At 36.6% G+C, this 27,530-nt stretch overlaps 1 protein-coding gene across 1 annotated transcript; it reads left to right on the forward strand.

The window, feature by feature from the left end:
* Window positions 1-27,417, forward strand: TMEM156 (transmembrane protein 156). Its single transcript, XM_056489584.1, is given in 7 exon segments — window positions 1-100; window positions 3,736-4,011; window positions 5,270-5,545; window positions 7,637-7,744; window positions 10,831-10,935; window positions 15,613-15,713; window positions 23,447-27,417. Coding segments are annotated over 6 exon segments (963 nt in total). The 3' UTR covers window positions 15,711-15,713; window positions 23,447-27,417.
* Window positions 27,418-27,530: the final 113 nt, after the last annotated feature.

Genomic DNA, 27,530 nt, shown 5'->3' on the forward strand with positions numbered 1-27,530 from the left:
ATGTGCTTGCTTTTGAGAAACCCAGTAGTCTTCAGATTAACACTAGGAATAATTACCGTGTTTATTTTGTGTTTACCTGAATTTTTCACAATCCATGAAGGTGAGTGATCAGCTTTTAAAATAATCTTTTATTTATTCTGAAGTCTGCAATTGTAAAGTTGGCATGTGCTTTCCTAAAAGCGATGGTTAGGATGCTGCACATGTGGAATTTGCAAAGGAGATAGACTCTCTTTTTTAGATTTTTTAACCAACAGAGTTAATTACATGTGGTAATTTGAAACAAGTTTGTAATTCATTCACATAGACTGCAAAACTTTTGGTAACTATTTCCATGCAAGTGTGAAAATAAAAATTGTGTTTTTACTGCCTTCATCATGAAGAAAGTAGTGTAAGTGCTTATGCTCTTTTATAACAGGTGCTCATGTCTTCAAAACCAATCTTTTAGAAGTTTTTGTACTTAAATTCTGTAAAACTTTGTATAATTACTATTTGGTAATGAGATGCTGTCTGTGAAAGAAATACACAGTGATAACCTGGCAAAAAGTAGAGCAGAATAGATGTAACTGAGGGAAGCAAATCTCATAGCATAAATGCCAAATACTTCTTTGTGACCCTAAAGGCTGATACTGAATTTAGGATAAATGCGAACTATGCATGCATGCAACTTACTCATTCAGTGCTTTTTTAAAAGTCCATGAGTAAATTAGTTAAAATAGTTTTGTCACATCCATTCCTAAGAAAGCTTTTGAATAAATAAGTATTATAATAAAAAGCATTCTTTTGACAAATAGTGTATTCTCAGGAATCATAACATAATTTCTTTATGAAGCATATAATTTTCTGAAAAAAATTCAGTATCCAAATATCCATATTAAGATATTTCAGGGTTTTTTTCATTAACCATAAAGAATGAACATATCAGTAATTTGAATATATGTATAGATTTTTATAGTTTATAAATGAATAAACTTGGTAAGCTGTCATAAGGTTTGACTATCATAACATTTATAATTCAGTTTAAGATGTTGGAATAATTAATATTTTACCTCCATGCAGAAGTAAACAAAGTATTTGTAGCACAGATTATGCAAATAAAAAAATTACAGGACTATTACTAGAAGGAAACATTAACTTTAGTGTCAAACATCAAAGAATAATTACATTTTTTCCATGATAATTTTTCTAGATTATGCTGGTTGGCCATGCTTTAGGCTGCAGTAGCGTGATCCTGCAATTCTGTCTTAATCACAGCATGTCTAAAATAAGATTGTGAATTATATGTGCAGAACAGAACTACAGTTAGAGCAGCGCAGATTTATATTTGGAAAATTAGAATTATTGCTGCATTTTGGATGTTTTAAAAACTAAATTACTATATAACAAACTGAGTAATAATGTCTGAATTGCATTAGAAGTAAAAATGTTGTACAATTTCTTCAAAATCTCTAAGGATTTTGAGTCTCTGGTTCATCAAAAACCTTCTGTTGAAAACTAGTTTGTTTCAGATTTTGTGACAAATGTAAAATGTACAGAATTTTTTGTAAACGTTTCAAATTGCTGGTTACACCATGAGGCTTCAGCAGACAGAGCTGCTGGAAATCTTTGAGACGTGAAATATAATCACTGGCTTTTCCTCTGCAAGTTCCTAATTGAATGGCAGAAAGCTTCTTATTTCTGGATGTCTTATCCCAGGGGAAGTTCCAGCATTTACTTTCATTCTGGAAAGGGAATAAAAATGGAAATTTCTCATTAAACAAAGATTTAGCGGGAAATCTATGTGAAAAGAGAAAAACCTCTAAATTTTTTTCAAAAGAACACAGTCCAGCATTACCCGAAATGAAATGTTTCCTTTCGATTTGTAAAGCAGCCCACTTGCTCGGTTACGAGTCATTGAACCTTTAAATTACACTGATTTAGAGTAGGAGGTTATCCTTTTGGGGTCTGGTTATTTCAATCCCGGTCCTATCCCTTGGGTCCTGCTACTTGATGAAGTGTATCTCCTTTAATATATCAGTTGTGTATTCCCCAGCTTATACTGTAGGTCTTGCATCTCTACAATATTATGTGGTGACTACAGCTTCTGTTAGGAAGTGATAAAAAATGCAGTATACACTGCTGATCTGACCCAGAATACTGCAGATCAAGTCAAGCCCATGTAAAATGAAATATTTGTGATTTTCTTAATGGGAACCAAGTCTATGTACAGATTTCTTGGTGAAAAGGATATGTTAGGGAATTATGATAATTGCCTTTGAAAGCTGTAGCAGTGGTTTTAGACGGGTTGCCCAGATGCCATGGCTTGCCATGAGGGCAGAGTAAGCATTCAATTTTTGTTCCTGACTCATCTCCACAGACAAGTTCTACACAAAATCCCTCTTTCAGAATTTTATCTCAGATACTGTTCCATGACCTGTTGTGTGGGTCAGATTGTAAGCATTTCCAGGAAAATTCTTTGTCTTGCCTCAGGGAAAGATCAAGACCTAAATTTTGTCTGATATTTTTCCTTTTTATATCAAAATGAACTTTTTCTTACCTGTGTGTTTTCATTTCAATTTATTATGTTTTATAAGGAGTTTGGTGTCCCGTTAGTAGCGGGAAGATAATTGCCTTTGACATTGGAGTTTGGATTTTTTTTCTGTATCCTGTCTGGAATCTCTTACTGAACTTTTTCTGAGGTCAGCCTGCTGCTCTGTGAGCACAGGTGGCCTGTTGAAGCCATCAGAGTGCAGCTGAGCACTGGAGCAACTAAAGGCTATATTTTGTTCTCTATACATAAGGATTTATTATCACATTGCTCCAGTTGCTCATAATGGGAGTTAGGTACAAAATTTTCGCTTTGTAGAGATGCAAGGGTACTACTAGAATTGGAAACATAGCTATAAAACTATAGGTTAGTGCTTCATTGGCTCTGGGAAGTGGTTATTCATAAATACATATTTCATGTTGGGGATCACACATATTTTTTTTTATTTTTGATTTTTTTGTATGCTGAAAAAGTAGTTCAATGTTAACACAAGTAAAGATTTGCATGATAAAGCTCTACTGTAATGTGGAAGACAAATCACAGTAATTTATAACTATGTGATTTTTGCTGCTTTCCAGAACTGAATTAATGTACTCTAGCTACAGTACTTTGATACTGAAATTTAACTGAATACCAAACCCAAAGGCCATAATCAAAATGTACATTTGTTGACTGAATATAAGAGAACGTGAAGGGTGTGGCTGGAGGATTCAGCAGCTTTTCTGTGTATTTTCACTCTGTAGTTTCAGTGTAATTTAGAAAGAAAGCTTTCATTTAGATTATAGCTACTTTACAACTTAATTGCATTGGACTGTTTCAACTGCACTGTTCCAGAGCTGAGTTCCCTTTCTGAACAAGTTTTCTCTTCTTTTGAATAAGCATAAATGTGCTTTCTTTTCTTTTGAAGAACAGTTAAATTGGAGAAGCTTTGACACAGGAATGTGACTAGATACCATCACAAATTCCAGTTACTATTACAAGAGTTTTAATTCAATTCAGCAAATAAAATCCAGCATCTAAGTTGTGGGAAGACTGTGCTTGCTTTCTCTTACATATGATGCAATCAACATCCTGCCATAACCCTCAAGAAAAAAAACAAGTTCATTTCCTCATAAGACAGTTGGAATATCCACTACATGATGCTTCTGTGGACATACTTATCCATATGTCCTATAGGATTGTCTGGCTAATATGCACTCTTTCTTTTACAGCTAACACTGTAATGGTGTCATGCATGGATACCTGTTCATCAAGTAACACCACTTTTCCACTTTGTGCTTTTAACAATTCTTACACAAGATCAATGCAACAAAGAAGAGAAAACCAGACTATTTTGCTGAAGGTCATTGTAAATAATTTAAATTCCCAAAATATTTCATGTGTTTGCCAGTCGTCCTGGAGGGAAAAACAGTCCCACCCTAAACAGAGAGAATGTGAATCCAAGAGGGATGTGGATGTTGATCATCAAGGATCAACAGCTAAAAAAAGTAAGTAGGTTAAGAGAAATACTTGATTTTGAAGTAGCTAATTAAAAAAATAAAAGACAAGGTTTTATTTGGTACTTAGAAGAAAATGGTATGCTCCTTGTTCTCTAGGTCTTTGAAAATCTATGAACAATGGGGGTTTTTAGCTTTTCTTTGCATGTCTAGAAAATGCAGATTTTGTGCCAAATTCTCAGAGGCATTCATTTCTGGCTCTCAGTGAAACATGTTGGTAGTGAGTACTTTCTAAAGTACTTAATTTATGTCTAAGGAGTTGTACTTTCTAAAAATTTTGCAAGCTGATTTTACTTTTAAATGTCGTTGTGGAGCTCTACGTTTAGATTGCTGCCATTATGAAGATAGGTTGTGAGCAATTATCTGAAGAACTAATTCAGTAGGTAACTACTATAATGGCAACTATGTAAGAAATAACCCTTTTGGTGTTTGTAGTCTACATTATCCACAGCTGTGTAGTATCAGAAATGACCTTACATGTTTTATAGAAAGCATCACTGATTAAGGAATGGCACAGCAATACAGAGGAGAGGTAGCAACACCCACATCTTTTCAGAGCAGTAGCAGCACATCCCTTCTGTGCCATACACACTTGCAAACATCTGGAAATTTTTGAGGAAGAAGTTTCCTCTTTCTAACATTGTCAGCAACAGGCAAAATTGGCCAAGTCCTGAATATAAGAAATTCAGTTATTTTCCGACTGCATATTTTCCTTATTATAAAATAGCTGTCATAACAAGTATGAAAAATAAAAAGTTATATATTAACAAAATCTGTTCTCAGTTATACCTGAACAACTAACACTTTTAACAATGTCTCACCTGTTTCTTGTAAACATAGCACAAGTCTCACAGCTTGTGTGGTTTTAAGTGAAGCAAGGATTTCCTGCAACTGAGAGCAGATAGACAATGTGTGCACTTCAAATCTCTATAATCGTGTAGATTTTGCCTGGGTTCTATCCTCTCATAGCCTGATTTTTGCCTGTTGCCTTTGACAACTAACAACAAAAACAACAACAAAAAAGGTGATAGTAAAGCAAAAAAGGGTTAAACTTTCCCAGGGAAAATGTATATAAGATGTATAAGATAAACAATGCTCTTCAGATATGTTCAAAGTAACTTTACACAGTATACATTTATCCATCTTCTCATAATGAGTGATGTAAAAACCTTTATGTTTTTGCAAATGAGATAGAGAATTCACTGTTCTTTTTTGAGAGTTGTCTCTTGGTCTTCCATTTGTATAACAGTTTTGTTTTAATTTTTCTTTCCAAACGCAAAAGGCTCTCTTGAAGTGAGAACAGAAAATGCTACTTATTTTTATAAATATTTTAATTTCACAACGGTTTCCAAGAAAGAAGTGGAGCATAATACGAACTACCTGATGGAAATCCACATCAACAATTCTATAGTTGGAGGACGAAATGCAGCTGACGAACAACTAAATCATTCTTGTCTCTTGGCAATGATTGAAGACCAAAATGACTGTATAAATATTTCACTGCAACTGAATTCTTATATGGAATGTAAGTTACAAAGGAGGGTCAGAATGGAAATCAAACTAGAAACAACATAATGCAAAAAATATCAAGTAGATAGTTATTTGCTTCCAGAAACCATTTGAAAATATTTTAAATATTATTTCACAAGAAGAGAATACAATTATGAACATCCCTTATTTAAAAACAATCCAGCGTGGATAACTGATGATTTTTATACTGATTTAAAGCAGATTTAGCTCTGTCCCTTTTTTTTTTTTTAGAAGAAATAGAGCAAAATAAAGATCTGTACATTGTTTTTTGCTTAGAAACAACAGACTCACACACTGTATGTGAAAAAAATTGGAAACACAATTTTCCCTTTGCTGATAATGGCATAATCCCTGTTAACTACAGTGGAAAAAGAACCAGGAGATAGGTTTGACCATTCTAATGTTGTACTGCAATAGCCTATTATATAGCCTCACTACAGTAGGCTTAAAAAAAATCTTCAGCTGAATGAAGCTTAGATTTCCCAGAGGACAATCTTCAGCTTTTTATATTTCTTTTTGTGCCACAAGAGCTTTTTGTCTGATTGCCTGGCCATGGTCAGGGTTTCCATTCTGTCTATATGCAACACTTGTCATTTGGAAATTGCTGAATCATTGCATTCATTTGGTTTTGCATGGCAAATGTATTTTATGCTCTACCTTTGCTGGGAAAAGTATGTTTTTAGAGTTAGATTAATATATGTTAAATAAGTCCAGTGAAAATCCTAGAGAAGAAAAGGCAGCTTAGGATGTTTTGGGTTTTTGTTTTTTTGGGATTTTTTTAAATAAATATGTCCATGAGAGGACCATAATTTGAAAACTTGCCTTGCTAACTTGCGTCAATACTATGAGCTAACCACCCTTTGCTAATACTGATTTTCTTGGGTAGTATTAATTTCATATTAGCAATGAAAATTAATATATCTTTTTTTTTTTTCCTCTTTACTTCAAAACAGCTAAAGAGGTGCTCAGGGCTTTTACTATGCAAGGCTGATAATCAAGTCATTACAAGCCACTACAGGATGGGGTAGAGTGCTCTATATAAAAGGAGCCTAGATTACTGTATAAAAGATATTTTTAGTTCTAAATTAGGAGGAACAACCCATGGGGTTGTTGGCATTTGCCTCACAAGTTCTTGATGGAGAAGATAGATGGGAAGTTGGAGTAAGCCTAATTATACTGTTCTAAGTCAGGGAAAGGGAAACAGTGGTTTGGCTACAGTCTGTAATCTGGTTTTTTATGAGTTATGGTAATATAACTGTTTTTTTAGAACAGTTATTTGACAGTTCAAAGGTATGCATTAACAGGCAGCTGCCAAAGAAGTTTGAAAGGCCATTCAAACAACCAGAGGGGAAAGTTCTCCGCATGGTTTCTTTGTTGTATATGGTCCTGATTTGTACTAGTTTTTGAACTAAATCCCTGTGGAATGTGGGAGCATTTCTGCAGCAGCTGTTGTCTGAAAGAGCAGCCTACCTCCTGCATCCAGTCTCATGTGATTCTTCCTCAAGGCAACTTTAGTTAAATGAATTTCCCAGAGGGCTCCTGTTGGTGGCATTTCCTCACTTTTTAATACGAAAATTTCTGTGTGTAGAATCTTGTCTTCCCTCATGTATGAAGATGGACCAGGAGGTTAAGAATGCCAGTATATGCCTATGTTGGATAATGGACCAATTCCTTCCATGCTCTATCCAGACAGAGGGAACATGTATTACCCTTGTTCTACCTTAAATATAAATGTTGATCTTTGAAGCATTTTCATTGGCTGAGTTGAAAAGTTTTCGTTCACTTAGTCATCCACATCTATTTCAGCTGTGGGAAGATATATAGATATAAGATACAGATATAGGTACAGATATAGATGTAAAAATACAGGCAAAAATTAAGCTAAATTCTAGACAGGAGACCTAACATCAAAAAACAGAGAAGGCTAAAAGAAAAAGGCATAATCTCTTCTTTGTTTTGTTTTGTTTTGTTTTTTTATCTGTGGGGATAGGTGCAATCCAAAATCCTACGAAGATGGAATGTTCTGCTTTTCTCTGTTGTCAGTAATTTGCTGCCTAATTTTCTCTCTTGTACATTTTATGGACAGATCCAATGTGTATGACGAAGATCACTTGGCTCACTATGATTCCAGTAGTTTTTGTAATTACTGTTTCAGCTGTCATCTACAAAATAGTCCAAGAAAATAAGCAGAACTGTAAGTAATGAAAAGTTAATCTGCATGAATTTAAATTTCTATGCAAGTAAAAATATATTAATTTATAGTAACAAAAATGTTGATTATTACTGTAGCTCGGACAACGATACTTTGATTGTCAAATGGTAAAATCTTCTTAGAAGTACTCAGATGATTGATAGTATCACCTCTTACCTCTCTGGTGGATGCAAAAATTATGGATGCAAATCCAAGCTTGTTGATGGCAAGTTAAATGTGGGGTTTTTGATAGATGATTGGTGGCTTAGTGACATGAACTTCTGGTTTCACACTGATTTCAGTAGATGAAACAATTACTGTTAAACTTTGTGGAAGGTCTTAAGCAGAAATGCCAATGACCAGTATAAGTGAATTGAAATACCCTTTCCTTCCTGAAGATAATTTATTTAGGTGACAGTCAGGAAAAATTACAGGATAGATATGAGGAGATATACACTCATCTGTCTGTGCTAAAAACTGACAATTAAAATTCATTGCTGGTGTAATCCCATTCAGGTCAACCAAGGTACAACTTCTTATGCCCAGAGCTGAATTAAGCCCAGATAACATTTCATCCCTTTGCTATTATTTCAGAAATTAGAACATTTCTGTGATTTCTGAACCATCACTATTGACTATTCCAAGTGATTAGAAGTTTGCTATGAGAAAACTTGCCATTGTTTCTACAATATTACTTCAGCCAAGATAGTTCTTGGAATACAGGCTGAAATCAGTTTTACAGTATTTTCTCCAGCAATATACAATGAATAAAACATGAATAAAATTGTGGGAGTACCCTGAGCTTGAGATCTTTGAGCAAGCAAGATAAAGTCCGCTGCACAAAAGCAGTGCAGAAAATTGACCACTTGTAAGCTGCTGGTCCTTGTTTCTCTTTCCAAGTCAGAGGGAGGTGGTACCAGGAGCACAATACCTTTCATTACTGTGAAAAGACTATTACTTAAACTGTAACCTGAGGGAATAGCTCTTAGGTGCTTTTCAAAGCAGTTTCCAGAGATGTTCTGCTTGCCTGAGCGGACAGAATGCCTCCAGACAATCAGCATGTGTCCATTCCTCCTGTAGTTCAGAGGTGCTGAAAGGAGACTCTGGTCACAAGGATAGTAAAACAAATAATAAGCCACATCCATTCCCCTGATCATCCTTATTGTATGCACAGGTAGTTTTGTCATGAAGGAGCAATAGAAGTCCAGCTTTAACCATAACTGAACAGAAGGAAGAATAGTGCCCCCTCACAAATTGTTTCTGTGATTTTTTTGCGTCATGTAAATACTTTATGCATGTATTTTTAATGAATAAGCAAAATAATTGCTTGAGATGTCAAGTTTGTACCCTCCCCACCCCAATAAAAGGAACTCCTTACCATATTATGTTTCTTAAAATACATTATTTTTACTTATTGCTAGAGCAAATTTCTGAGACCTATTTCATGTACATAAAACCCCACAAACGGTAAATTAGGACTTTATAAGTGGGCTATTAAGTGCTCTAATTTAAAGGACTTTTATGTGCAATTTGAAAACTACTTATAAATGTCATGCCTCTGATTTTCTATGCTTTGAGTCATAACATTCTATTTTTAATGTAGAACTCTAAGTAATGATGATTAATGATTTAGTACCTTTATTCTTAAATATGACTTTTTTATTAAATTCAAGTTTTCATAATCATCATGAATACAAACAGGGAGGAAAAGATGCCCTTTTGAGGCTTCTAATTACTTGCTAGCTTCAAGGATACATTTTCTGCTAATTGAGGAAAAGTCAGTTTATCAGTTAAATTTATAATACATAACATTATACCCAACATCATTATGTTACTGATAAAAAGACAAGTGCATAAAAAAACAAAACTTGAGGTTTACATATACTTATTAAGATGCCACCTTTCATTGCTAGTCTGTACACTAATTTTTTTCAGTGGTACTCAAAGAATAGAGCAGAACATTACTATGTTCCTAAACAGCTGTTATGAATTTTTCCAGCCATAATTGAGTTAGTAGTTTTTCTTTTTATTTCTGAGCACCTCTGAAAGCTGTTAAGAAATGTGGAATTATTCATTTTCTCTTGAGACCTTGCAAGATAATTCTGCTAGGTAGACTCTGAGACTTGCTGAATCATTAAGCTATTTTCATGAGTGCATAAAATAAAATATCCAAATAAACTTGGTGGAGATTACAATCGATCCATGACAAAGGCCCTAAACTAGAAATTAATTGTTTTGCCTTTTCCTTACCACTCTTTTCTCAGGAATTTCCAGAGCTTCCTTTGACATTAACTGTTCCAATGTATGCTTGGGGCTTCAGCATTTTACATCTCCACTGGCTATTCATAAAAAAAAAAAAAAAAAAAAAAAAAAAAAAAAAAAAAAAAGCATGACCTAAATACCTTTAACTTAATGAATTTTTAGTGTTCTCAAAGGAAAAAGATAAAAATAAATTCTGTTCCACAGAATTGGAGTGAGCCTGTTACCAGAAGCTGGCTAAGCCCTGGGCTGTAGTCACTGCTGAACAGGGCTAACCACAACACCTGAACTTCTGTCTGCAATAAACCCACTGGGAGGACAGCACTTAGAGAGCAGCAGAGGGATGGAAAGATTGAGAGGTTATGAACTGGGTGCTGTGGAACAGCCTGATCAAGCTCTAGCTTTGTCAGTGGTGTGGAGCTTGCTCTCAGACTCTGCTTTCCCAGATGAATACCCCACACTAGCAAGGAATCTGTCAGCTTTCTAGGGTGCCAGTGCACTCCATCCTTGCTACTCCACTGACAGCAGTGAGAGTCCAAACCTGTACTGAAAGATGTACTTTTCTTTATATCCTTCCAAAATTTGTTCAAGGTGCACAGTGTAGAAAAAAGGCAAGGAAAAATTTGAAAGGGACAAACCTGAATGAAATTACTAGAAAATTTCATTCAGGAAGATACAAATCATCTGGCCCTTGGTTTTCCTTATCACCTTATTCCAACACTTTCCTGATTTTTTTAATACTTTCCAAAGTGTTCAACAGTTTAATAATAAGGGGTTTACAAGCTTTCCTTCTAAACAGGGCTGATTCTAACACATTTTGTTTAAAACAGATTATAAACACAGAGTAGCAACATCAGTTTCTACTATTTTAAGAAGAAAGAGTTCCAGGCATGCAAGAAGAACTGTATCTGCTATTAGAATTCATCCTTTCCCTGGTAAGTAATACAAAAGTAAAACAAAATTTAACAAATTTTGAGGCATGAGGAGGTCAAGAATGACCTTTTAAGACTTTCCTGTCAAGAGATGCTCTGGGTTTGTTTCAGAGTTACCTTGGTTCTACACCAATTTGATCTGGCTTATATTAAGGAAACACTTTTTTATTACAAAGAAATAAATATGACAATAAAACTATAAGAAGAGTTACAAATATCATGTGAGAATGCGTCTCCCATTCTTCCCAGTGTGTTGCATTAATGACTTTGAAATTTTAAATTTTTGGTTGTGTTGTGTGCCAGTTTTGAGGTTTTGGCAGCTGGGTGCTTTGTATGTGTATGAAAAGTATATGGAGATGTACACGTGTATGTACGCTCTGTGTGTTTGTGAGTTTTGGTAAAATTTGCTACGAAAGTGTGGAATGAATGGCTGTAGTAGGAATCAAAAAATTGTTTTGCTGGCACTTCATAGCCTATTTCTAGGGTCAAATTCCCACAAAATGCAACTTTTGAGTTTCAGATAGGTAAACAGTTGTGGTCTTCAGAGAGCATAGTATGTTTATCACAGATAAATTAAATGGCATGGCCAAACTCAAAGTTTGGGTTCTAGAAAACTCTCAGCAAATATCTGTGTGAGTGCCAATTACCAGTTCTTGCTGTGAGTGTTACTGACGTTGCTCAAAGAGTGAAGTGTTTTAATAAATTTCATGGATTCTGGTTTTGTGAAGGGAGCTATATCTTTAAAAACATTAACATGAACATATAGAATAATAACTCTGAATGGCAAACTAACCTCTCTTCAAAACAAGAAAAATACAAAGCCAGCAAAAGAAAAAAAAGGTTTTAAATTTGACTAGGCTTAAGTACTTCACTTTTTGTCTTGTTAGTTCTTCGGAAGTAAGAGGATTCTCAATAATTTATGTCTACAGCACAGTATTTCATGGCATTTCAATTTTACCTAGAAAAGAATGAATAGCTTCTTGTCTGTCTGAACTCTCCTGTGAGTACAATTTATACTTCTTGCTCTTAAAGCACTGGCTACCTCTGAGATATATTTATGAGGTCATTATTTTCATTCTGCTGGAAAGGAATTCCTTTTCTGACATCTATTGTTTTGAGTAGCTTCACTAATATCATACCTGTTTAATCACATGTTCGGAATTGCATTTTTAATCTTGTATATCCAAAGCATTTTCGATGATGGGGTCTTATGGAAATTCAAATCTGGTTGTGCTAAATTTTACTGAAGAGAATAGGAATCCTTTATTGGTCTGTCATTCTCATTTTTAAGTGCCTCCCACTACAATTGATCCATGCAACCCAGAAGATGCTTAGTTGCATGAACTAATGGCATTCATTTTAATATAAACTTCCTTGGTTTCACACACTTTCGTCAATCCAATCAATTTCACAGTTTATACCAATATAATTTAAAGTGGAATCAAATCCATATAAAGAGTTCATTCTTTCCACAGTTGCTGAGATTAGGATTTGCTACCACGATAATGGATTATAAATAGCTACAGATGACTTTGTTGACAGCCCTTGACAATATTTTCACTATAATTAGAGCATAACTTGCAATCTTGAGAAAAAAACCCATTGAGATCCACTGAAGACAATACAATCACCCTGGAAACACGGTAATGAGTACTTGAGAGGATGTGACAGTATATCATAGAGATGAAAAGATGTGTAGGTACTACTAAAAGGTTATTTGAAGTTAAGAAATTATAAGGGAAGAAAAAAGTGAAGGCCGTACTTTGAGAATGGGAGTGAATTCTTAGGAACCTCAGTAAATCATTGGCTTAATGTCACTATGGTCCTACAAAAAGTTAATTTAGAGCATGTAAATTGTGTTAGCCACTGTTAGTGGCTTTATACCCATGAATCATTGTCATTATGACCAGCAAACAGAGGAAAGGGGGGAAAACATATAAAATGTTCTCTAGGGAAGAATTAAATTTACAACCTTTCAAATTTACAATACTGCAAAGGATTAAGCACATATAGTGAGGAGAGGGGAGCTTTATAGCATCCTGGTCATAAATGTCAACTAAACATTGTCTGGACTGTTAAGGTAAAAAAGAATGCACTGGACCCTGGGTTGTACAAAGACTAGACTTTGGAGCTGGTCCTGCTATTGCATTTTTGTGTAATTACTGTCCCTTGAATGGTATGATCTGACAAAAAAGGACTTGCCCTTAAATGCATCCACAAGACAAGGGAAAGAAGAGAGGGTACTTTTTTTAGTGCAAGAAGTAGATATTCTTTAAGTGGCTGATCTGTATTTCCAGACATAGAGCATTTTCATCAAATAGAACTTGATAGTAATAGCACATGGAAAATAACTCATTGAAGCCACTTCCTTGCTTTGCATTTTCTATAGAGAATCTTAGTGAGATTCCCACATATGAAAATTTTATTGCAAGAATTTCTTTGAAGAGCTTTCTTAAAGTGAAGAGGCAGTAGAAGAGGTTTTAGAATAGCTTAATAAATTAATAATGGCAATTAGAAGGACTAGAATGTATTCCCCATAGAGTTTTAAAGGAATTCAGATAGAAACTGCTGAATTGTCATTTGCAGCTTACTGCTTAAATCAGTCTGCAATACAGACAAGGGAAGAAAATTATACTTACCCTGCTGTTATTCCTCTTCATTAGCCTGTTTTCATTTAAACCAGTTTGGTACCTCTTCCATTACTAGTAACTGACTAAGTGTAGTTATTCTTATGTAGCTGTATCCTAAAAAAAAAGATAATCCTGGGCACATGGCACAAAATTACTTGTTGGGAGCAGGCTGGTGTGTGTGAACTGTATGCTACATTATTTAAAAAAAAAAAAAAAAAAAAAAGGCAAGAAGTTGTAGATAAATGAGATTGCATAAATCAGGGCATTTAATACCTAAACTGAATCTAGTAGGGTCTGGAAGATTCATTAATATAATTAGATGGGCTCGACAGCTGTAATTTGCACAGAAGAAACAATAAGACAAATAAGACAAATTCCCTCTCATTTGAATTCCTGTATTGTTTTCTGTGCCGTCCTATTAAAATAATAGTTAATTTCCCACAAGATTAGAGGAAGTAGGGGAAATCCCACCATCCCTCTGATGTGTTGCTACAGCTTCAGATTAGTTGACATGTTGAAAATACAAGAAAATGCTGGCTCAGTAGTGTCAGGGCTGGCATCCCAGTGAGTTCAGACTTACTCCTCCTTGTATTTTGCAATACATTTTCTTTTTGGCAAAGAGAACAGGCAAGACACATCTTCTACAGCAGCAAATAGATGCAAAGCCAAGAAAAGAGAAATTTGTTTTATCTTGGCTAACTGAAATATCATCAGTTTGGTGGTTCCTCTCAGTTCCTGACATAGCTGAATAATTATCTTTTCCTCTGCAACACACATAAATAATGCTGGCAAAAGCAAAGCTACTCATAATATTTAATATCTAACACAGACTTAAATGTTTCTGAAATGCAACATGTCCAAGAAAATTGTGAAGCCTTATTACCACTTTGGAGCTTTTAAAACTTTCGTTTCAGATAAAAAGAAGGATAAAAGCTATAGGATGTGGAGGAGCTTCTTATAGCCCCTGTATGCTTTCCATAGAGCACTGATGCACAAAGAACATTTTCTCTGCTCAGTTTGCATCCATGCAGAACTCTGTTACACGCAGGCACTGAAGGGGATATCAGCCTGTATTCCCACTCTCTCCAGATTCATCCTGAGGGTGAAACAAGATCCATTGTTAATTTTTTTAAAACTACCCCAGTCTTATTTTGACTTTGCTTTTCACATTCAGCTGTTTAAGTGCCAAGATCCAAAATCTACTTTTTAACTGCATTTGTAAAGAGAGAAGCACAAATGGAGAATGAACTTAGCTAGATATAAGTGGCACAGTTTATCCTCTTGTTGTTCAGCTCAGTAGAAACCCATTTGTAGGTTTACAAAAGTAAATTACAAAAGTAATGGATAGTCAGGGACAGGATGGACATGGAGACAAAATATTATTTTGTTCTACCAGAGTTCATTGAAAAATGCATTGGATAAACAACTCTGTGTGCATTTGCCTGACAATGCTATCTCTGCATTTCCTTATCTGTGTTCCACTGAGATACTGTACCAGGATCTGTGTGCTAAAGGCATCATCTCACCCCTTCCTGCTTCTGAGGTGTATTCTGTCATCTTTGTTGACAGCTGGGTGATACCCAGTAGCCCTCCCTGTATGACAAGTGAGCTGAAGCCACACCATGTGTGCCTGTGGCAACCTGTCCTGCCCTTGTTTGAGAATGAGTCAGGAAATTCACGCTCTAAATTTCCATTGTTTCTGCTTAACTGGCCAAATGTAAGGGTTTGTATTTTGGGGGACTCTTACATAACCTCAAATTTGCATGCTTTTGGATTTTGACTACAATTTATTCACAAATTTATTTCACATAAATTTATTTGCCTACCTTCAAGCTGCTTCCCAGGTAGACTTAGAATCAGCACATTGTAGTCCTACTAATATTAAGAGGAAGTTAAATACAAAATATGGTTAATACTTTCAGTACTGTCCATCTCTATCTTGTGTTCAGATAGGTCTAAATTATTTTCAAACTTGCATATGGAAGTCCAACACTCTGCAGGTATATTTGCTGTTAATATTGTGGATAAAAGTTATTTTAACTTTCAATAGTGAAAACCAGCAAACAACAGATTCCACTTCCTGCACAGACCACAAAGATACTGCCTGTAATTCCTGAACAAGAGCACTGTCATATGTATCAGCTGTAGAAGGTAAGTAAACATCTTACAACCCTGATTATTCTGATTCCCCTCACATATTTAGAATTAATGGTGTGGATATCTGCACAAAATAAATTAATACTTCTTCTAACCAAGTATGTGAGATGAAAAACTGGATAATGTGTTTTGTGAGAGCTAGGTGGCATGAAAAGAGAATCAGTTTTACTTCTGCTACTGAAAGTGATCTATAATCATATGTGTTAACCTAATAAACCCTGTGTGTCCCTGCAGACCTTGGTGCAAATTCTGGCACCTTTTTTCTGGTGTAAAATATTGTGTCCTAGACTTCAGCATTATGCTGACATTTGTTTCTGACAAGGGCAGAGAAAAAAAGAGATTTGCAAATGATCTCTGAAGAAAATTCCATATTTGAAATAAATAACTTCTTTATGAAATTACTTAAGCAAAAGAAATTGATCACACTGTTGTTCTTACACCACTCAGAAGGAATGTCAAGAGGCTGGCTTCTGTTCAGAACTAGAACTAATCTCCCAGTCCTAATCTTCTGCAGCCACTGTGCTGTAGTAATTGTTTCAGGAATTTCAAATGCAACGAAATAAATCTTCATTGAAATGTGCAGAAAGAAATACCTCTTCCTGAAAATACTTGCAATGTCTAGAAAAAGAACAGATGCTACTTGAATAAGTAATACAGACTAATATTTCAAGTGCACAGACCAGGTGATAGCTACTTGCATGCATTATATTATTGTGTATGGTGAATTTTTTAGGTTAAAAGCTTAAGGAAATCCTTCTTTTATATTTCTATTTAAATTGGATGGAGTTTTATTGAAAACTCAATATCATGTCATGCTATGTTTTTACTGTGTTAAAAAAATATTTTCTGAAGAGCAGTTTGATTTTTTTGCTTTATGTGGAACCAGGAAAGTGAAATTGTACATTGAGAACAGAGCTTAAGAAAAAATTTTGAACAGCTTTGCTGACAGAAGATGAGGTAATTCCATAGTAAATTAATAACTGAGCTTGATAATTTTTTGGTGTTTGAAAGAGACTAGCTGGGTTATATGATAGCATATTATACTTATTAAAAATACTGACCTCTGTTTAAGTGATTGTCATCCATAGGTCTTGTGAAGACTTACAAAGATGAGACGTTGTTGTTATTATTATTTTAAAAATGAGGATATCAGGAGACACAAAGAGATAACATGACTTGGGAACTTTGTGATGTAACTGAAAGCAGCTCTCAGATGATCTGAGTTCAGCTGTTTGCTGTTTGGACTCAGTTTCTCAGTGAGCAGGTGCTTTCCAGGCCTCATTAGCCTTTCTGTAGGGCAGCTTCTTCCTTTTCTGCAGGGATTCTTCCCAGACACTTCAGTACTACACCATTTATTTGTCTGATGTCTGTCAATTTTCTCTCAGGCAAACCTTTATCTTCTCATATCCATGTCTGCCAGGTACCTGCCCAACTAAACTGTTTTTTAAACTCTTGGGTTAAAAATAAGACATTTCTAAGGCTGAAATAGTGCTCACTGGTACTCACCTGTATCCAGTGCCTTCACTTATACAGTATTACAACAGATCATTAGCATGCTTTGTTAATTGTGTTCTTCTTCCAGGATGTTGCATTCCTCTAAAACTCATCTTTTATAACCAGGGGGGAAAAGTCATGGCTCATTCCCATAAAACTTAATTTTGTGTTGCTAGATGTGGGACCTTTGCTTTTATTACCTTAACTGTTAGGATAGAAAGAAGAGATGGAACAGCTTTTCAGATATTTGGTTGATCTGTGAGACAATATTTGAGATCCAGGACACTTTGGAATTAATTATTCCCTTTCCTTAATCTCTGTGTGAATGACTGAAATAAAAAGATTAGGTATCTTCAGTAAGCCCAAAAGCCTTTTCAGTGCTGTACAGAAGCAGGCTTGGTTTTCCAGATAGTTTTCCTGTCAGTGGGACAGCTGGCAGTGAGGTGAAATCCAGATGTGATTTTTGGGAATAATGCTGAATACATTGTAAATTGTAATGTTACATGGAATTGTGCAGAAATACTATTAAAGGATGCAGCTGCAGAAACTTGGATCTACACCTTGCCTTTCATTATGTTTTGTTTCGAATATATTTCTTAAAGAAATACTGTCTCAGAGCTAAATACTCTGTGAAAATAATAAAAAGCACTTTCTGCTTTAGTTTTGCTTTACTTCCTACAAAAAGACCACTCCTTCTGCCTTCATTCGATAAGGTCAGATCCAGGTCATTACTGCTTGTGTCTGTGGGTGCCTCAGTTCCAGGAAAGCTTGCTTGTTACGAGTGCTCATGGTAGCTGAGGCTGGGGAAGGAAATTGAGATCTGCTTTTTGCACCAGTGCTGGGTTTGTCTCTGTGAAGTCTCTAGAATGCTGCTGAAGACTCGTGTGCTCAGAGGGGAGAAGCTGTGCTATAAGTACTGCACATGAAAGCTGAGTATTGAGGCTGGAAAAGTGCAAAAATAATCAAATTCCCAGAATTGCCAAAGACAGTTTTAGACTACATCAGCTTGATAAAATGTGGGTTTTTCTCTGAAGGAGGAGGTGGAGATGGGGTGTATGGGTGGAGATGAGAAGTATGTGCCAGGGAGCTTCTTGATCAAACCTGTCATCTTTGTATCTGACAGCTGCTTCCCTGAAGCGTGTGCATTTCAGACCACTGATAAAAGAGCCTCAAATAAGGAAGGGTTCTAGGCAGAGCTAGAAACCTGAGAGAGCTCCACTGGGGATACTGCTAATGTCTGCCCTTCCCTGCTTCAAACCTGGCTTCTGTCTGGTTGGTAAGAGTTATCTCAATGCCTGTCCTGGATCAGACAGGAAAGATGAGTTATACTTTTCCTCATCTTCAGCCAGCTGGAGCTGCACTCAGAGAAATCATTAACCACAGCACAGAGTGTTTGATTTCTGTCAGGAGACTACCTACACAGCAGCTATGGTAGGTGTAACAGCAGTTGTGAGGAGGAGGAAATGTAAAAGCAAGGACCACTCTGATCACGATCATTATAGCTAATGAGCTGGAGAACCTGCTGATGGCCTCAGCAGGCCCTTAACACAACATATTGAAAGATGAAAGGCTGGAAAAAATTGTTTTTAGCCACAGGAATGGTCAGGAGAGACCTATTTGCCTATTCTTTGCTCCAATCTGTAACAGTGAAGTATTGCTCTTACTAGTAGATTGAGAGAGATATCAATAATCAATTACACATTGCAATTCTCGGATGTTTTTATGTCAAGAAAAATATTTATTTCTATAAATGTATTTTAAAGTATTTATATTTAAGACAATACTGTTGATTATAAAATAAATGCATTGATAAACATGACTGTACATGTGTTGTCATGTTTATCAATTACTTAGATGCAATTGTGTGGTATATCTATACATCTATCTGTATGCACACAGAAATGCACCCAAATGTTTCATTATTCACTGTTGCAATGACAGCTAATTCAGCTAATAAAAAATGCACCAACTGCATTTGTGCCTTTGCCAAAGGTGTCTTTTCAGCATAGATCACTTAATGTCTCTGTGTATTTTCACTATAACTATTTCAACTACACTTGAGTACTAAGGTAAGGATCCTCTGTTTCTGCCATATTTCATTAAACTATCATATTAGCAACTCTCCTGGAAAAAAAATGAATGAGCCATGTCCCTCAAGTGCTGTAACACACTTTACATATGTTGTGGTTTAGGAATGGTATTTTCCAATTTAGTAGTCCTGCTAAAATGCTACAACTTGCTTCCCCTCCCCTCCAACTGGAAGCACAAAAGGCAAAGATCATGGCTTGAGATACAAACAATTTACTGGAAACAGCAATGAGATAAGGAAACAATAACAAAAGGCAAGGAAAAAATTTACAAGGAAAGCCTGGGACAATACTGACTGGCTCTTCCCCACCACTTTTCTCCCCACTGGAAGGAACACCCTTCTCCTTGGAAGCAGAGTCCCTTATCCCTGCTCCTGGCAAGACTTGAGGTGATATAGAATAAACTCCTTGCCATGCCCACACAGCTCCAGGCTCACTCCCCCACAGCTACTGTAAAATATTAACTCTGTCCTGGCCAGAACTGGCACAACATATGACTGCTGTCATACTTCCTTAGTGCTGTCAGAAGGTTGTGACATTAATTACCCCAATTTTATTTAGATTGGAAGCATGGACATTTTATTCAGGGCAAATATTTGCATTCAGAGTCAATGCTGTTCAGGTAAGAGCATGCTAGAATAAGGCTCTGGAGACACGACTTTTCTGTCTCTCCTAGTGACACCTCCTTACTAATTCGCACGGTGGTAAGAAAGAACTGTTTATCCTCAGCTAAACAGAGATTGCATAGTGATTTAACAAAGCTTTACTTGCATCAACTGGTACTTTTAACTTTAAGAACACTACTTGCATTAATTATTATTTTCAGCAGCTGTAAAATGCTGTGTGATGTATATCTGGTTTGAGAAAACATGAGAACTAACACTTCTGAATGTGCTTGATTCAATGGCCATTCCCTAAACAGTGGGGGCAAAGAATAATTGAAGTAAGAAATTAAAGTGGGCAAATAAGAGCCAAATCCCCATATCCATATATAAGATGAAGGTGTTGGAGCATTCACAAATACGGTCTTGTTGATGGTTATCCCTGAAATCATTGTTGAGTAGGGAAAGTTTTGGCTAAACTTTCCCTTGGAGGCTAAAGAAGCCTCCCTCAAAGAGTGACGTTCTGTGTCCTGCTCTTGTGATGATCTGTCTTTCCCTGGAATTGGGCCACGTGGAGTCTGGGCAGACTGTGCAAAGCTCACTGGGCTCTCTCACACCAAAGCTGCACTTCAGTCTTACAGTGGTTAGGGCAGAATAAAAGCCTCGTGTTTGTAGCATGAAGAGAAACTGTGAGCCCTCTCCTGCAGTACCACTGTCCTCTGTGTCTAAGGGGAAGCAGCACTGTATTCTCTGAATCAAAGGCAGCATTAATAGATTTAATGAATGACTAGGACACAGAACAGTGTTCTATTTGGGGAAATTAGAGACAGAGACCTGACAGTTCTTGGATGAAGTGCTGCCATTTTATGAAGAAAAGGAAAGAAAAGAAAGAAAAGAAAGAAAAGAAAGAAAGAAAGAAAGAAAGAAAGAAAGAAAGAAAGAAAGAAAGAAAGAAAGAAAGAAAGAAAGAAAGAAAGACAACCCAGTGTCTTAAAGCCAACTGTTGTGGACATTGTTTTTTTCCTTGAAAGTGCCCAGTGTGATGCTCTGAGCTGATGCTAAATCAAATTCTCACAACCTGTTCACTATTACCCAAACATTTTATTTACTGCATCAATCTCTTTGACAATAAATGCCCCAAGGACAAGATAAAAGAATATTGGTATCTTGCATCCCATTAATTCTTTTAATAAAACTAGTAGACGTATCAAAGGCTGCATAAAAACTAATGAAAGTTCCACATCAGCAGCTACCAATGATTTTTAATACACTGCCTTTTGCCATCTGTCTTTGTAGAGAGCTTTGAGATCCTTGAACGCATAAGGTGCTTCATGTCACTGTATTTCTTTCTGAGTGACAGTGTAGCTGTACAGCTAAGTAAGACAAGTTGGTCTTCAGGGAATATAGAATTTAAGGTACGATATCTTCAGGTGAAATGGATTATAAAACTGGAATATAATGTAGATGACAGGTAACTGGCAGGGACAACATATGGTGTATGGCTAAAAAGATGAAAACCTCTGTCAAAAAAGTTGTAAAATATACGAACTTCATGGGTCCCTCTCTTACAATCTGAGAAACATGTGGGCATGAAACCCCCTATGGGTGCAAGGGTCGGCACAAGAGATCAACATGTGCATGAGAAGCTGATTCTTATCCAGCAACATTCAGATTATCATCTCCTGTTGTCTAATGAAACACTCCCATAGTAAATTAGAAATTTGATTGTGCATATCCCAGTCTAATGCCAGGAAATTTCAGTGCAGGTATACCTAGGGTATTACCTGGGCTTTGGCTCACACCATTGATGTCTTCCTGAAGAGGTCTTTAAATGCCATCATTGCTGAACTTAGTAGCACAAACAGAAAGTGCAACTAAAAATATTCTTTGCCTGTTTTCCTCATGTGATTGTGGCTTTACAAAAATGTTTTCATATTTAAATGAATCTCTCTCTCATCTGTCTTCAAGCAAGGCACCCACACAAACAAAAGAAGATAGAAATTATGCAGAGAAAATACTGAAACTCATAATACATTCTTACAAAGGCATGTAACGAGTGAGCTCAGGAGTGAGAGGAAGATTACAGCTAAGCTGCTTTCATGCAGGATTTGTGAAGAACTGTAGGTGTGATTTTAAATTGCTGGGATCCTTCCAATTATCCTTTTGACAGTTTTTCTGAAAAGCATAACTTCAGTGCTCTGAAGTGATAGTACTGTCATTAAACTTACCATAAAATTTGGTGTGAAGCTGCTGAACAGAGAGGTTCCTACTAGTACTGACCAACTGGCTTTGCAGGTTGGCCATTTTTGTAAGACTTCATTTTTTGCATGATAATTCCTGTGGATTACTATGATTCTACGATGTATACCCTCATGCAGCTTTAAATTGTTTTCAGAACAGAGTTCACTCAATTACATATTTATTTTTTAAATATCATGAAAGGTTATTCCTCCTGTTTCTGCTTCTGTAAGAGATTCTAGTCCTAACTGCACATTAAAATGACAACGCCTCTCAGTGCAGAAGAGCTCACAGACTGCTGAGCACATTCCAGGGTACTTGGCACAATTATTGAGTCCTGCACTAAATGCATGCCAGGATGTGTTTCTCTCCAAAAGAGTCACTAAGGGTTTCCAAGGGAAGCACTCCTGCTTGCTGGCAGAACTGGACTATAAGAGGGACTGTGCAGGCTGTTTAAACCCTCTGCTCCATTTGCTGGCATCAATTTTTGATGCAGTGTATCCTGCCTACACTTGTCATTTTCTAGCTCACTTTGGCAGCTGCTGCCTCCAGTGCGATTTCTCAGCCAAGGAACACTTCTGAACCCAGTTCCTATCATGTAAAAAGAAAATGTAGACAGATGTTGTAATCAGGCCTGCAGCTATGGGAGCTACCAGAATGGGTGACAAGCTATATTTGCTTTTTCACTCAGTGTGCAAGTAAGAAGTACAGAAATCCTGTACTTTCACTTCACCTCCCTCTTCCCCTCCCTCAGTATTGTATAGTTCTCTAAAAAGTAAGATAACCTCAACCAGAATCTGTGAGTTCTGGGAGCTGCAATCCGAGTTCAAAAGTATCATTGATGGTTAGTGAGAAGCATTTCACTTGGGAATTTGGAAAAAGCTGCCTTCATTTAATTATATCCAAATTTGTCCTGCCATCTAGCAGTATAGAATGAGAAATGCAGTTGGGCACAGAAAAGCACTTCAGCTAGGTGGATGTGGTGAACATTTCTGGCTCTGCTCACCCTTCCATTGCCAGCTTCCCTGGAAGTGGGTAAGACCTGGCGTGCCTTGCTCAAGTTCCTGTATCACACTCTCGTGGGGCAGGTACCTGAGCCACTACTCAGCTGTCAGGTATCAGTATCAGTCTTTTGCTCCAATCTGATGCACATCATCTATTTTGTCTGCCTTTTAGTTACAATGTTGGTTTCTTTTGTAATAAAGAGGACAATTCATTACTGTGAAAGTCAAAATTATGACACCTGAGATAAATCAGAGAAAACTTAATTAACCTCCTGCTTTTTTTCTGATACTATTTTCTTTAGTTTCAGGTATCACTCTGTGAAATACCAGCACTTCTGGATGAAAGAAGATACATCATACAGCACAGAAGAAAGCTTCCCAATTTCCAGCTTGGGGAGTTATATTATCCATCTTTTCATGGGAATGCCAATTATTCATTTTAGTTGAGAAGCTCCATTTTTTCCATTCTAATTACTTTGTATTAAGAAAATATGAATGATGGACAAACATGTTTTGCTGCATAAACAACTTCAATAGCAGAGCATAGATTTCTATACATAGCAGAGTATAGATATCTATAGAGTATACATAGTATAGAACTATTTTTTGTTTACTCAGGATTCATACGTAGTTCTATGGTTGCAAGATAACCCTTGTGATAATTACAATTTTTTTATTAGGGCAGAAATTTATTTTATATATTCCATAGAATAAGAAGTCTGTATAAAGCTAGGAATTATGCTCTACTTTCATGAAATGAGCACAATTTTCAACCTACTTAATGCTCTAGATGACAAAGATGCCTAAAAGATACAGTTTCTGGCTGTTGAGAATGGGGACCAAAGTATTACAGGAGGAAACAATTCTGCAGCAAGCATATTAGTTTCTGCAGTAAACCAGGAAGTTCATCATAATTTGTGCAATATCTTAATGGATAAAGAAAAAAAGTGGAAAAATACTAATTTGGCTTCAAACCACAAAATCGTTATTACAGATTTTTAATAACTCATTAAAACATTAAATGGGCTTGTACTTTTTGAGAAATTGCATTTCCATCTTTTGTTCCAGCTTGGGTCATCAGCATTCTGACTCATTATCTCTTGGAACTTTTCCTTACTTTCCATTTACTACTGCTCCTCTGAGTGCAGTGGAGCTGTTTGGGCTGAGCAGGGTCCCAGACTCCTTTGGTGCTAATACATGATTTGTGGGTACAGCTTAGCCATCGATTACAAGGCAGAGACAGAAATTGCCAGGACTTCAGGCTCCCTTGTGCTAAATCCATCAGGATGAACAGATTGTAAACTGCCCATTGCAAACATGATAGGCAGCAATTTAGCATCCAGTTAATACTTCATTACTTCCATTACTTACATTTATACAGCCTTCCCCTCCTGAAGCTTTCTGAAATTGCATTTTCCAGTCTACACTGAGCAGTTCAGATTTAATAGGAATAGTTGTGAACATTAGCCTCTGAATTATTTGAGGGCATATGGAATTTTTTGTATTTCATTGGATAAGTCCGAAGCATTTGTTTCTATTGTTTTATATTTCACCATCTTATTAAAAAAATTCAGAGAAAAAATACCTTCTTGATTTGGGGGCTTCATTTTTTGTCTATGGTAACAACAAAGCTTCTCGGAAGCAGAGGTTTTCAGAAGCAGAGTTTTTAATACAGTCTATAAAGTAAATCTCTCACAATTTGCTTCTTGGTTGTTTTTTCTTATTATATAGAGAGCAGCTTACAGACGAAAAGACATATTAGTCTCAATCCACTACAGAGTTGCTAAGGCCATTTTGGTCCGTGTTTAAATGCTTCAAGTAATTTAAACTATCACTTTTCCCCTTCAGCAATCCAAAGATTTTGATAGGAGCAGGCCTGCTTCTTGTGACCCCCAACTTAATTTTCTTTCTCCTACAATTTCATTCTATTATTATTCTTTCTGCCTATAACCTGCCTCTTTTCTTTTCCTTAGACAAATAAACTGTGATTTGCTATTTTATTACCCACAGTTATCTCACAGTTCTGAAGCGTTTGGTTTTACTACCCTGGAAGGTTCCATCTTCCAAGTTGCCTTTAAGAACACCATAAACAAGAAGAGTCAAAAGGCTCTTACAAGCTCTTCTTGTTTACTGAGTAAAGCTTACTTTGTCTTCTAACTATGATCCAAACTACAGGAAATAATGGAAGAATGGGGGGACATTGGTAAGGATGGCAACAAAAAATGTAATCCTGAAGTAATTTCGGTTGAAAAGGATTTCAGGCAGTTGCTGGTTCGACCTCCTTATACTGGAGGAGGGACTGAAAACAACTGGTTTAGTGTCTTGCCATTTTCTCCTGAGGTTTGGTTTCTCTCCTCCCACATCCTTGTAACTCCTTGTCTTCATCTCTGGCTTTGTCAGAACCAAACATACGAGGAGAGAAAGGATGTCCTGGTGCAGCCCCTCAAGCACAAGATGATGGGCAAGAGGGAAGAGCCTCAGAAACCAGCAAGGGAAGGATACATGAAGGTGAAGGAGGGGTGTTTGTGACCAAAACTGGTGGGGAAAGTGGAACTGATGCAGCAGAGAACGTGTAAAATGGACATGGGGCTGAACTGGCAAAGGGAACTGCAGGGAAGGCAGAGACCACCTTAAATTCCAGCACCAGATAAGCTGCTGATACAGTCTCTGAGATGTCAAAGGGCAGGAAGAGCAGGGCAGCACTTTCCCAAATCTACTAAATGCATTGAGAGGCTTCTTAAGGTGTTCAAAAATTATTTGAATTACCTGGTGTAATTCTGGATAGTCCTCAAAAGGCTGTAAAGGGAGGCTGTGAAGAGATCAAAGTGGGGAGATTGCTAAAGAGTTTTTAGAATTGTGTGTCCAGGGACTTTTGCAGGGCAGGCAATAGAGGCAGAATGAGAACTGTGGATCCACACTGATCAAATTAACTGTCTTCTCTCCTTTGAGCTTTTCCTCTTTTAATGATTCACCTTCGACTACCTTTAAGTTCATTTTACGTTAGAAGCGCATTATTCCTGTTCTGCTGAGCTAATCAGATGTCATCTCTTGTTTATTCTGAGAAATGCTGAAAAAGTATTTTTATAGAGGCTTTTCTCTAATCAACCTCGAAAATTGTTATTTCCAGAGAGCACATTATTGTTTTTTCTTTTGAAAATATTTTCCCTCTCCCATCTTTTTAATATAGTTGCATCTTTGACATTCTATTTTCAATTTTTAGTTCTAAAATGGCACACCATCATCTAATTTTAAAACAGCACATATGAATGCTGAAGTAGGAGACAGCATGTAAAATGTACAAGTTGCACAATAAAAGCAGCTTCAGCAACAAAGGTTGACCTGAGACAGAATAAGTGTTTAAAGTCCTGAGGGCTTTCCAGTCCAACTGTAAGAACTTCAAAGTAGGTCAGACACTGGATGATGGCGTCACATCAAGCCTTGCTCTGAGATGATTTTCAAAATAACTCAGGAAAGTCCTTTACCACGCTCTACATTCTTCTGAGACTAACGGAAAGGACGGGGCTGTCACCTGAAATAGAACTGGAATGTCTCAAAGACAATCCTATGAGCTGGGTGAATGCTTGTATGATAAAAACACTTCTGTGAATCAGAAAAAAAGTGGGGAAACCTGTATTTGTCATTCAAAATACTGTGGTGTTTCAGACTCCTTTAAATTGTTATGAATCTTGACTAGTGAGTGACACTGGACATTACTGGTGACTCATATTAAAAAGCATCCCAACTGGTAATGACTGTGAGTTTTTATGGTATGACTGAGGCACATTTTGGAGGAAGGTATTAGCAGCTTCAGTGGGTGATTTAAGCAGGATGATAAAAAGTGGAAGAGACAGTTCTTTTGTTCAGCTGTCTCTAGCAATGGAAGCTGGAGTGTAGGAGGAACTCATGGGGAAGAGATGTGAATAGACATGAATAGACTATACTCTAAAAAGCAGTAAACAACTTACAGCTTGCTTTGGTTTGTTTCCCAAAAAACCCCCAAACCCAAGAAAAAAAAGAAGCAAATATCCTTAATATAAAGTAAATCACTTCTTTAACAGTCTAATTCCACTTCCTTCTTCAGGGATGGCCTGTAACTGCAGATCATCTGCAAGGCTGTAGGTATGCAGACACTGTTTTAAATTTCATCCTGATAAATTTCAAACTTAGTCACTGCACAAGCCTGTCTGCTCTGTTGCTGTATAACAGGGTAGGTGTGCTCAAAAATGAATGGAATGCCATGGAAAACACATCTGCTCAAGAAAACAGGTAATTCTCACAAGTACTTAAAACCTACTAGTTTGCCAAGTGCCAAGGCACACTCAGTGTACTGACCTGGAAAAGGGTGGTGATGAAAGAAAGAACACTCTCCATTAAAAGTTTAAGGCA

This window comes from Oenanthe melanoleuca, chromosome 4 (assembly GCF_029582105.1).
Source record: "Oenanthe melanoleuca isolate GR-GAL-2019-014 chromosome 4, OMel1.0, whole genome shotgun sequence".
In the NCBI taxonomy this organism is placed as follows: Eukaryota; Metazoa; Chordata; class Aves; order Passeriformes; family Muscicapidae; genus Oenanthe; species Oenanthe melanoleuca.